Raw genomic sequence first — 13,094 nt, forward strand, 5'->3', positions numbered from 1 at the left:
GGCCTGCTTTTTTTCTGAAGTGAAAGGAGGAAGAGTGGATCTAAAGTAGTGGTGGGAGGAAGAAGGTAGGAGGAGGAAATGGGAGGAGAGGAGGGAATGGGAGGAGAGGACAAAAGTGAAACTCCAGTTGGGATGTAATATATGAGAGAATATATAAGTAAGTAAGTGAATAAATAAATATTTACAATTCACAACAAAAAATATAGGCTGCTGTGAACTACTAGCTTAGGCAGCTGCAAATCAATCTGCCTTATGAAGTTGATTTGAGATTTCGTCTTGCCTACCATGAAACTGAAGATATTAACCAGTTAATGCGATTGCAGGCTTTTTTTCTTTTACTAAGGAAGATGAGTGTGAATTAGACACTGTGTACTTCAGCACTCTCATATTCTACTTTCCTACTGGCCCAAACTGTACTGAACTCATCTCCTTACCTTGTATTACTCTGTCGTGCTTTTGCATGAAATTTCTTACAGCTTCACAGGACATCAAGATTTCTTACTTTTTCCATCATTAATTTTCTATCACTAAAGACTATACCAGTTTTTTGCTGCCTCTGGTGACATTTTATGAAGAATCCGCACTCCTATGAAACACAAAATGCTCCACTTTCATTCCCTTATTTCTAAAGTCTTTCTGAGTCCCAACTCCCCACTTTACATAGTACTTATTTCATTTCTTATTCTCCTTACTTTTATCTCACTTAAATCTACATAATTTGATTGTCTCCAATCTGAAAAGACAGGCAGTAACTGTTATATTACTGTATTCAGTCTGTGCTGTTATGTCATGTAGATAGAGTTCTCAGCACTACTTGTATCTTTCCTAAGCAGTTGTCTCCCTCAGCTATGGTACCGATGCTCCTCAGAGCCTGCTCTGCAGTTCTTTATACATTTCTAGATTACTTACTTTCCCTGACTTACAGAAAACCTGACATTATGACTTTACCTTTTTCAAATTTCATTTTGACCACAAACACATATGAACTTATTTTTTCACCAGTCCTTACCATAGTGAGTTAGATATACACCATTAGAATCTACTCAACGGTCCCTGTACAGTGATGCTTCCAGATAGGGTTCTTACAATTTCTCCTCTACAATGCGAACTATCTCAGTAAATTAATTTTTCACTCCAAAAGTATTATTATTATGGTGGTAATGCATATTTCAAATTTTTTCTAGCAAGGTGCTACAGATTTAATGAATATCGAGTAGTGGTTTAATTGTTTCTCCAAACTGATAGTAACTAAATAAATATTTTGTGTGAGATAAATGGTTCAGTAGTTAGGAGTCTTTTTCTTGAAGATAATCTGAGTTGAATTCCCAGCACCCATGTGGTGGCTCTCAACTATCTATAATTCCAGTTTTAGAGGCCCTCTTCTGACCTCCATAAATGTCTAGCCTGGATGTGTTACACATGCATACAAAAAATTTGTATACATAAAATAGATAGATAGAAAGATAGATAGATAGATAGATAGATAGATAGATAGATAGATAGATAGATAGGTAGATAGATAGACAGACAGATAGATGATAGGTTTAGATGAATTAATTGAAACAAACATTTAATACCACTGAGTTCTTGGCCTCAACCATTACTGCAAAATTGAAAATGTCACTTAGGCAAAAGAAAAGCTTTAACTTTTAAGAATTATATCACATCTACTTTCTTATTCATATTCAGTGTCTCAGTTGAGAATATTATAAGAGATTCAGTTACTGAAATAAAACATATGGTGACTTATGCTCTTATCCTATCAGTCTTCCTGAATCAGTCTTTTAATTGGCCCAGTTGGCTGCCTGTGTCAAATTTTATCATGTTTCATTCACTTAAATGCATTTCATCTCTCAGCATTTCTAATACTGTTCCTATTTATTTCAAAAGCCCCCAAACTACTTACTACTTTCCTCATCCATCTACACTACTATAACAGCAAATACGGCCTTTTAAAATGCAAACAAATTGCATCACTGACTGCCTTAAAACTCCCCGAAGGTCCTCATTCATGTCAGTTATAATAAAACTAAGATTCTTGCTAGCTCTTAATTTCTCTGGACAGCCCAGTCCATGATGCTTTGTGCCAGTTTGTCTTTGCTAGTGTAAGATACCACATTACTTTTGAGTTCTAAATTTCTACAGTAATTCAAATTGGCTCCCATCTGAGGAACATTTAGATAGCAACTCCCTTAGCATGCTTTCCTACTGATTTGTCAAATATCTGCCTCTTCCCTACACATCTCATTTTATATATAGCTGTTTTGTGAAGCATGTCTTTAATACTATATATAGCAGTCTATGCTCCTGCCAGAGATTTTCTAAGATAAAAACTTGTTATTTCAAAATATTTGTCCTAACTAGTAATTATCTTACTGAACTTGCATATGTGTTTGTCTGTTCTATAGTGGAATACACACTTCATGTGAATGCATCTCTTTTCAATTTTTTTGCCTTTATGTGCACAGCAGGGTTTCAACAAAATTGCTGTGGCACTGAAGTCTAAGTGTTGAGACTAAGTGACATTATTTATCATCCAAGAGCATATGTGAAGTACTATTCTTTCTCCAGAAAATCTTTAGTGTTCTCCCAAATATGCTGAATGCCCCAAGAAACTTTTAAAATTAAAATTTTTATGCAACCTTTTAAATATTATAGTACAGAATTGTTTACATTTATGCAAACCATGCCTCATTCTAGAAATATTAAGATTAATTTTTTAATATCAAGATTCTTAATTACTATTTATGAAAATGCAGAGAATATTTTAAGTTGAGAGGAGCTGAACTCAGAAGATTTTTTTCAAAGTGAAAAAATACAAGAGTTATCATTTGGTGAGAACTGACTTCAAAGAGACACTTCCCTATTTTCATTACCCTGTATTGTCACATTCAAGAATATGCCATAGTTATTATCATCCAAGGTTTTCCAAGTAATGATTCTAAAGCTTCAAAAATATAATTTTCCCACAGTGAGGGAAGAATGGGTGCCCACAATGTTTGTGTGGAGTCTCTAATTTTGTGTTTGCCATGTGCTGTATTGCTTTTCTGCAGGGGCTGGGACACAGGAAATCCAGGTACAGAATTCCTTACATCCTGGCTTAATGTCCAACATACACTCTTACATTTTCTTATCTTCCCTGTTTTCTGATTTTGTTTGCATATGCGCATGTGCATGCATGTGCATGTTAGTGCATGTGTGTAAACTAAAGGTTTGTATAAAGCTAAGGTTGTAGCCCTTAGCATCTCTCCTCTAATGTCAAGAGCAGTCTGTTTGTAGAATAGGACAAAATGCGGCAGCCTCCAAGCAAGAAGATGAACATTCCTACCATACAGAATATAAAAGATCTGTTTTCTGGGCAGCTTGTTGCAGTTTTTGCCTTTGTGTTTCTACTGTCATAAGAGTAAAGAGAGAAGCTTGGAAGCAGGATTTCCATTTGAATATATTTTTTCTCTTTTTGGTAATTCTGGAGATTTTATAAATTGTTTTCAATTTAAGTTAGCTGAAATGTATTGTTATTGGACCTAATCTCCTTGATTGATTTAGTAATTGTCATAAGAAGATGTTATAAATAATGGATAACAAATTGTAGATCTGTCTTATTGGAGAATGTGGAGATGAAATGGACTTGTAAATACTAGAGAGCAGAAAGCTAAATACTTTCAATGTACAATGGAAAACAGGATTAAAATTTCACCTGCTGTGCTACGTAAATCAAACTGCATGCTGAGTGTATGCACTATTAGAACAAGAACTGACAAAAAGTTGGTTGGAGCCAGCTTGACACTGTGAGGAAATTCCAGAAGTGAGAAGGGGCTTCAGGCACAGGTAGGGGGAAGAGACACTTTAGTCAGAGAAACACTTTCTGCCCATTGCTAGACATCTGTATTTCCAGATATTCCTGTAATTCAGACCTATAGAATATTAAAAGATAAACAACAGCAAATACGCTGCTGGTACTCTAAGTAGAAACCATTGTGAGGATCGCAAACCACAACCTTCGGAAGAGATGAAGTGGAAAGAGGCCTGGAAAATCCAGATAGTAGAAGGAAGAAAAACATAAGGGTTTGGCTTCCTCCAGTGTTGTCTTCTAAAAGACTAAGCCAATGGCCAGTAAGCTGACAGAGGGAAAGTGGTCAGTGTAAATGTCAATCAGTGAAAACAGCACTTAGCGTGAAGATATTCATTCTGGACTGTAAAGCTCTCTTCAGTGTTTCACAGAAAACCTACCAAATAGGCTCCATGGGTCCCCATTACAACCACAGCAATTCTGAAAAATATAGCAGGGTCTGAGGCATTAGACCTGCACCCTTCTCAAAAGATAAAGCAAGGGATACCAAAGCTGAGAGGGAGGAAAGGCTGGCTGGCCAAGAACTCACTCTTGCACTGGAAAGAGAGTCCTTCCTTTATTAGCTGGAATGTATCCTTATTAGTCCTTATTAGCAGAATAAAAAACCTCATAGCCATCAACACTGCTCTGAATTTTCACAATACACTTTTCTTGAAGTGTTCAAAATGACCATTCTATTTCTTTTCCCAGTTGCTCTTGTCTTGTGTCATCCGACGTCTTTTGGGTAGTAAGTCCAGGAAACCAGGGCGAGGTACCCCTTTTGGTAAGATGACACATTGCCAAGCATACAACTTGAACTCTATCTAAATTGGACAGGACAGCAGCATGAGGGGAGAACTTGGGATGCCTTTACTAAAATCGAATTAATTCCAGAATACTGCTTTTAATTTAAGGTGTGAAGAAACAACCAAAGAATGGGCTACACCAAAATAAACTTAGTTGGGATTCTAGTCAAATGACCATTTCTCTCCATATCAAAGAAATGCCTTTTTTTCCTTTTTTTCTTTTAATTGAAATTAAACTCAGAGATCTGTATTCCCCCAGTGTGAGTGGGTCCTTGTCTAAATAAGATATTTCTGACCACTGAGAAATTACAAGAGAGCTACGAATTTCTGCACAATCTGACTTTTCCGATTCTGAATACAATTCCAAAAGATGGACACAATAAAATTATTTTTCTTCATGTACATATCCTTCCCTGTATCAAAAATTGAGATTTAATTACTCTCTTGTTGAATATAGGAAATGGCTAATTTAAATACTCAAATACAGTAGAAATCATATCTGAGAACTAAGATACCATATAAAACTTTTCAGTTGAAAAAATTAAAATCACATATTGGTAACATACTCCAATAATGTGGAAAACAGCCAATGGTGATGGTTTAAGCTAGTACCTGGAGATTGAGGCAGAAAGACTACCATTAGTTTGAAACTATATTGGGCTTTGTAGTAAGTTCCAGGCTAGCCTGGACCTTTGTGAGACCCTATTTCAAAAACAAACAAACAGAAATGTAAAACAAAATAAAAAGAAAATGGAAAATGAGTTTCTCCATCTGCTTCTATCCCCTGTTGTGTGGTGTTTTTCAGAGGCCACTTATGGTAGATTCCTGTCTTTCCTCTGTTCTACTGCTTCTTATGACTGCGAATAAAGCCTCTGCCCTAGGGTCCTCCTTGTTTTTTGGAGGACTATAGATTTTGATTTTTGTTTAGAACTATAGATTTTAGTATGTTTTTCCTATATTATATGGCTAATATCCACTAATATAAGTGAGTATATACCAGGCGTCTTTCTACTTCTGAGTTAACTCATTCCATATGATCTCTAGGTCACAGGCAAATTTGGACAGAGCTCAGTAAGTCTTATAGAAGAAGGATATAGAAGGACATGGAGGAGACAGGAGCTCCACAAGGAGACCAACAAAGCCAAAAAAGCTGGGCCCAAGGGGGACTGCAGAGACTGATGGATGTATAAACCAAGGACCATGCATAGAGAGGACCTAGACCCCCTGCACAGATGTAGCATATGGGCAACTCAGTTTCCATGTGGGTTCCCTAATAAGGGGAGAAGAGACAGTCTCTGACATTAACTCAGTTGCCTGCTCTTTGACCACTTCTTGGTGGGGCAATCTAGCCATGCCATGGAGGAAGAAGATCAAGGAGGTCCTGATGGGACCTGTTAGGCTAGAGTCAGACTGCAGGGGAGGGGACTTCCACTATGAGTGGACTAGGGAAGAGGGATAGGGGAGGAAGAGGAAGGGAAGGTAAGACAAGGAGGAGATTAGGTAGGGGGCTACAACCATGATACAAAGTGAATAAACTGTAAATAATAATAATAATAATAATAATAATAATAATAATAATAATAATGAAATTTTGTAAATATAAGTAAAAAATAGAAAATGGTTCTAACAATTCATATAGCACTGAAAAGGATGAAAGTGCCAAGAATTTTCTATTGGATTCATAGCACAATATAAAGACAGAATAAAACAGAACAATATTCAGAATTTTTTAGGAGAGTTAAGAGGACAAAGACTAGAAGACAAAAAACAAAACAAAACAAAACAAACAAACAAACAAAAACCACCACCACCACCAACAAAACCCTGGAGGCTTTATCCAGTCTTTCCCAGCAGCAGAACTTCTCTCAAAATAAAAACTGTATCAAGGCAAAATACTTGTTAGGTTGTTTTCAGTAGTGTACAACATTACTACCTTAAGGCAGAGTTATGGTCAATAGTGCAGTTAGAAAAACTTTTAATGATACTTCCAGAGCATGGACAAACAAATAAACAAACAAACAAACAAACAAATAAAGCAATTTCCTATGAATATCAATTTCTGCACACTTCAGACAAATGGCATGACAGCATCAAGACTCCAAGACCCCAGAGAATAGCTCTGAAGAAAATAGAAGGCCTGGAGATAACATTGTCCAACAAGGTATAAACCCCCATGAGAATAACTGAGGAGGCTCAAATTTCTATCACATGAAGCTGACTCAGGCAGTTATTCAAAACCAAACAGAACCCATATGACCTTACTGAAAGGAAGGTCTCACAGCCTAGTGTCAACAGCTAGAGGACAGACCATACACATTCAGTCCCTTACAGCCCAACTAGAACACAAAGAAGTGATATGCTGAGGAAAGACTGTAACAGGAAGAACTAATTGCCAGAACAAAGATCAAATGTTTTCATGAAAAAGCACTGAGTATCTGAGATGTGAGAGAATTTAAGACACTGCAGCTTTATTCGTAATAGCCAGAAACTGAAAAACAACCTAGATGTCCCTCAGTGGAGGAATGGGTACAGAAATTGTGGTACATTTACACAATAGAATACTACTCAGCAATTTAAAACATGGAAATCATGAAATTTGCAGGCAAATGGATAGAATTAGAAAAGATCATTCTGAGTAAGGTATCCCAAAAGCAGAGAGACATGCATGGTATATGCTCATTTATAACCTGGTATTAGCCATATTAAATAGGATATACATACTAAAATCTACAGACCTAAAGGTTGTAAATGACAGGGAGGATCCTAGGAAAAATGCTTAATTCTCATTAACATGGATAGACAGGATAGACACTAGAAGTGGCAGAAGAGAGGAAACAGGACTGGAGCCTACCACAGATGTCCTCTAAAAGACTCCAACTAGCAGGGGACTGAAACAGATGCAGAGACTCACAGCCAAACTTTGGGCAGAGTGCAAGGAGTCTTATGGATTAAGGGGATTATAAAAGGACCTGGAGGGGACAGGACTTCCACTACCAGTGAACCAGGGAAGAGGGATAGGGGAGGGGGAGGGAAGGAAGATGGGACAGGGAGGAGATGAGGGAGGGGGATAAGACTGAGATACAAAGTGAATAAATTGTAAATAATAATAATAATAATAATAATAATAATAATACATTTAACAATTCAACATTGTATTAAACCAAAATCAACTTAGTATTCTAAAGAAATACATAACAGTTAATTCTACAATTGCACTGTAACTCCAGTCAAATTGTCCTTTCATAAATCTGAATTTTTAATGAACTTCAAACCTATGTATCTTCCTTGCACTACTAACTGTTGAACAGATCACTTGCTTCTTTTATTCATTTTTCTTTTGTCAAAGGGAAACCATGTTTGAGGAATTACATCTATGTTCCTGTAACTACTCCAAGCTCCTCATCTTCTCTCTAAGTTTAAATGTATAAATCCTAGGGTTCGATCCAAGGCCCACATGGGATATAATTTGAGGAACATAGGAGTAAGACTGGTGTGTTTTGCAGATATGGACGACAGGAATCCTGGTAGTCAGACAGCTTATACTGGTAGTCTCCAAAATGGCCACCACTGGATTCTGTCTATGTGACTCTAAATCTTAGTGACAGGCTTAATGAATATAATATGCAAGAGTCCATATTTATACACACCTGAAACACAATCCTGAGAAATTGCTATTTTTCACATTTACCTTAGGACTATCTCAGAATCTAGTTGCCAAACTCATGTTAAGCATTCCACCAACCCTCAAATCAACTCCCAGACATGTGAGTTAACTGCTTTGGAGTCTCAGTCAAGGTGAAACTCCAGAAGACCACAACCAGAGCCACAGTCTGATCATACTTCATATTCCCGGTGGACTACCAGCAAAGACTTTTCAGTGCAATAAGAGAATTTGGTGACAAGGATATTCTTTAGCATGGAAAGTTTTGAGTTTTATTTGAAATATTATAGGCCTGGGTTATATTTAAACATACAACTAATTTTATTTTATTTTATTTTTTCTCTTTGATAGACGAGTGTCTATTGTGGTCTTGTTGAGTAGCCCTACGGTTAGCTTTAGTCAATACAAGAAGGGCAGAACTGAAATTATTTCATCAGCATAAGTGCTAGCCTATAAAATAGCCACGTTTAGCAATCGAGGTAGATTTCTTGATCACTTTTGCTACAGAGAAAATGTCACACACAGAACAACTGGAGACCATAAAGTATAGTTGATACATTAAATAAAAAATCCTTATTGTAAGCCACAATGACCATGGACTATGTCATTCTAGCACACATTTGAATGACCTCACTGATGTTATGCCCCATGCCTTGTCTTTAAGTCTTCTTCTAAATTTTAAAATATGTAAAATCTAATCTGAGTGGGACTGGATGTGTTGTGAGATAATAAAGCTAGTCTCTATATAAATTCTTGATTTCAAAGTCAACAGTGAAAAATTTCAATCTCTTGGTATCTGATGACTTAGAGTTATACCCATATAATTTGTATTAATAATTCTCTCACACTATACTACAAATGTCATTTGAAATTCCAAAATATCTAATCTCTAAGATGATATTCAACCTTCTCTGTTCCATTTATGCTTGGCCTAAAATGCCTAGAAATCTCCTACCTTAGTGCTGGAAATACAGGTATCAGACACTATACTACAGAAAAATACATTTTGGACTCAGTATGAAAAGATAATATAAAAACACACGTTTGTTAATAGATAATTATGCAGTGTTTATTTTGTAAACACAATCTTTCTGTACCACTTAAATAATTTTAAATAATATTTATTCTTTTGCATACAAGAGCACAGATAATTATTACTATTTAAAAATTCAAAAATAACATAATAAATTTGGCTTTTCCCCACAAAAATGGGAAATGTTTTAGTAAAGTTTTAATTATTTTTTCATACCAGTTAGCTGTGGCTTATAGTTCTTTAAATTATGACACTGAAAAAAAAATCAGTAACAAGAACTGATTAGTATTTAAAGAAAACCAACTTACAATATTATGGTTAAAAGGAAGGAACAGAGCTATTCAGAAAACAACATTTAAAATAATTTTCAAACAGAAAATCCAGTACAGCATAGTTTGCCCCTAACATCATGGAGCCCAATAATAAATAGAGCAATTCCAATATACAAAGATATAACAAAATGATACAATTATTTATTGCGCATCAACAAATTAACGGTTGTCATAATGTGTGCAACTTAAATTCCCCTCCTGTTGATAGAGTGGCTTCTTATTCCTTAGACATACAAACGCTGTTCTTCAGTAGAAATATGAAGTCTCTTCATGAAAGGCACATACTCATCTGTAAAATGAATAAAAAAATATAAATAACACTTCTATATAAAGTCTACAATACATTGAAATATTCAGAAGTGTTGAGGTTCTAGCATAAAACTAAAACCATCTTTATTGTATGCTACTGTGGATGAGCTACATGGTCCAAATTACTGTTTTAGATATTATCTTTGAACTGTAACCATAACAATTTAAATTTATATACAACACTGAGTAATAAAAATTTGTGTTTATGTTCACAGTAATGTTGTCCTCACAGAACATTAACAAATGATTTCAATGGACTTCAAAAGCAATAGTTTTCTTTTTTTTTCTTTCTTTACAGTTTTTATAAATACAGTTCTTTAACTCTGTTTTTTGGCTTTTGAAATAAAGATCAAAGGCCATAGGTCTGAAATCATATCCAATAAAAAAAAACAATATTTTATATATTTGTAGTACAGTAAAAGAGAGAGAGAGAGAGAGAGAGAGAGAGAGAGAGAGAGAGAGAGAATAACAAGCAATATAAAAGACAAAGTTGTTCTGGGTGTGGAGGACCACCATAGAATTCATGGTGAGTCTGGGCTGCATAGTCAGACCCTGTCAGACAAGTGAACAAACAAACCAAGGACAAGTTTTTCAATAAACACAAAAATTTAGATATGTGTTCAGTTTTTTCTTAAATAATTATAGCAATATGAATCTTCATTCTTATTCATTCCTCAATGGTCCATATAAAAGATCTCAAAATAACACTCCACTTGTTTCTTAAGTAGCGAGTCATTTTCAAGTCACAGAAGTGCGACAGCATCACTCATTTATTCAAAAGCCTGGGGTGGTCTGGGAGCACTCTTGAATGACAAAATCAGTCTCTGGAGATTAGTTTCTGCTTTTACACAACTTTCTTAATGTGACTCCAGCTACGATAGATTGTTTTCCATACTCTATATTCAAAGTGTGAAATAAGTGCACACTTATATAACACCTTACCTTGGCTGGAGCTTTCAACTCCCCTTGACACATAATTTCCTCATCTCCCACAGGATCTTATCTAGCTGTCTTATTCACATTTAAAAATAACTGCAACTCAGATATCACTTCATCAATATGCCCTTCTCATCTGCTATCCTTAACTTCAGAAAAACCAAGACAGCATTAGTATTACATGAGAAAAAAAAAAAAACCCAATTTCCTCTTCCTGTAGAAATAGTACAGACGTTTTAAAAGGTGTACTGGTAGATGGGAGTCTAGAGGGCACAGTACACTTTGGGAGGGCCAAGTGCTGAGAGCTGTGTCTATTAAAAGGTTATTTTCATCAGGGATAGACATTGAAGCTGGAAAGCAACTAGGACAGACTGTAGCCACTGAAGACAGGACTGCCAACATGACTTGTCCTATGAATGGGAACACCTCGTGTGAGATAGGATAATATCCTAGATAAAGCAGTTCAAGAATTTATGTGATGATAAAATCTATCACATACCAACAAGTACAACTACAATCAAAAGCTGCCAAATTATTCAAGAGATGAAACATACAAAAGTGCTTGGAGATGGTAAGGAAAATACTTGCATGAAGTATCATTATATTGTCAGGAGTTAAACTGGCAGCTATTTAGATATTTTGGTGATCAGCATAAAAGCAACAGAGCCTTAGATTAAGTAATTTATTTGTTCTAAGTTCTTCCTAGAAGTTGCCATAATTTTTTTTTAATTATACTCTCACATAGCTAAAGATGCCTGTGAATTCTTGATCTCCTTGTTTTATTTTCAGAGTCAACAATATTGTTTAATGTTGGGAAGCTGGAATGATAGTGATAAATTAATAAATCAATTAAAAGAAAAATCTTAAGTCTCTATTTTGTAGGACAGCTGTACTTGTAAAAAAAAAAAAAAAAAAGTACCCATATAGTTTAGAAGTCACGTGCAAGACAGGCAATCTTGACCTGAAATAAAATTGTAAACTACCATTTAGTTAACTGGTTGCTGGAAATTCTTAAAACATTTTTTAAGTGAATCAAACTATAATTTGCAAGGGAAGATTATTGTTGATTTTTAATGGTAGGATGTGAACAAGCACAGACTACAAAGTCTCAAACAGGGCCAAGAGTTTAGTAATGCAGTCATAATGTGGCAGTGACTTGTTCAGGAAGAAGAATTCAGCATCAAGAGACCTGTCTAAGTAGTTCTGCTCTCTAGGAACCGACACTCAAGTAATGTCAGCCCACCACATTCTACAGCATGGTGCATGTCACAGTACTGTTTAGTCACGCAGCCACACCACCAGCACTGTAAAGTCCAGCTAATTATTGCATCTGTTACTTAAGTGAAATCTGTTTTCTGATTCGGACAGCTAGAAAGTATAAACAACTAGAAAGTATTTTATGATTAGGTATCTTTACATACAAACAATCATGAACACCTGCAATATTAAATTAAATGTAGCAACATGAAAGTAGTGAGGAAGTAAATTTACAGTTCTAAAATGACATACTTGACACAAATTGCTAGCCTAGCATTGGAATGACATTAGTACTAGCTTTTGAAAGCTGTTTCTTTAATTTAAAGTTGTATTGTAGTATATATCATTACAATAATTATTTTATTTTTGATAGAAGTTAAATTTAACACTGCTAATATATTATTTCTATTTGATTTTTGTGCTGCTCTAAACTGTTTTAAGCTTCTAATGGCATTTTGTCTTAACTTTGTTTTTCTGTGTAGCCTTAGCTGTCCTGGAATTCACTCTGAAGACCAGGCTGGCCTTGAACTCACAGAGATTCCCAGCCTCTGCCTCCCCAAGTGCTGGGATTACAAGCATGCCACCATGTCTGGCTAGTGGTGTTTTTTTTTTTTTCCCTTTTTTTAGTGGTAATATGCTCTCTGTTCTCCTTAGTTTCTCTGTCCAAAGAAAGAAAAAACTCCACCATTATTTAACACCTGATTTGTTTGTTCTTCCCACACTTACAGTTCCTTTATAAATAGTACCAAACACCAACTGTATAAAACTGTTAAGGAAGAAAATTCTTCTTCCTCTCTGGAAATGAAACTTCCTGGTGCTTCTCTCTCTTTCTTTCCTTCCTTTTCCTCTTCTCTTTCTCTTTCTTTTTCTTTCTTTCTTTCTTTCTTTCTTTCTTTCTTTCTTTCTTTCTTTCTTTCTTTCTTTCTTTCTT

General features: G+C 35.5%; 1 protein-coding gene across 1 annotated transcript in view; it reads right to left on the minus strand.

The window, feature by feature from the left end:
• Positions 1-9,782: 9,782 nt before the first annotated feature.
• The window catches only part of Fam174a (family with sequence similarity 174 member A), a 33,550-nt gene continuing 30,238 nt past the window's right edge, over positions 9,783-13,094 (minus strand). Inside the window, exon 3 of the mRNA XM_055628348.1 lies at positions 9,783-9,950. Within this exon, the coding sequence (XP_055484323.1) occupies positions 9,947-9,950 (4 nt within the window). The 3' untranslated portion in view covers positions 9,783-9,946. The remainder of the gene's footprint in view (positions 9,951-13,094) is intronic.

Source organism: Psammomys obesus, unplaced genomic scaffold (genome assembly GCF_907164565.1).
Source record: "Psammomys obesus unplaced genomic scaffold, mPsaObe1.curated_primary_1811, whole genome shotgun sequence".
NCBI lineage: Eukaryota > Metazoa > Chordata > Mammalia > Rodentia > Muridae > Psammomys > Psammomys obesus.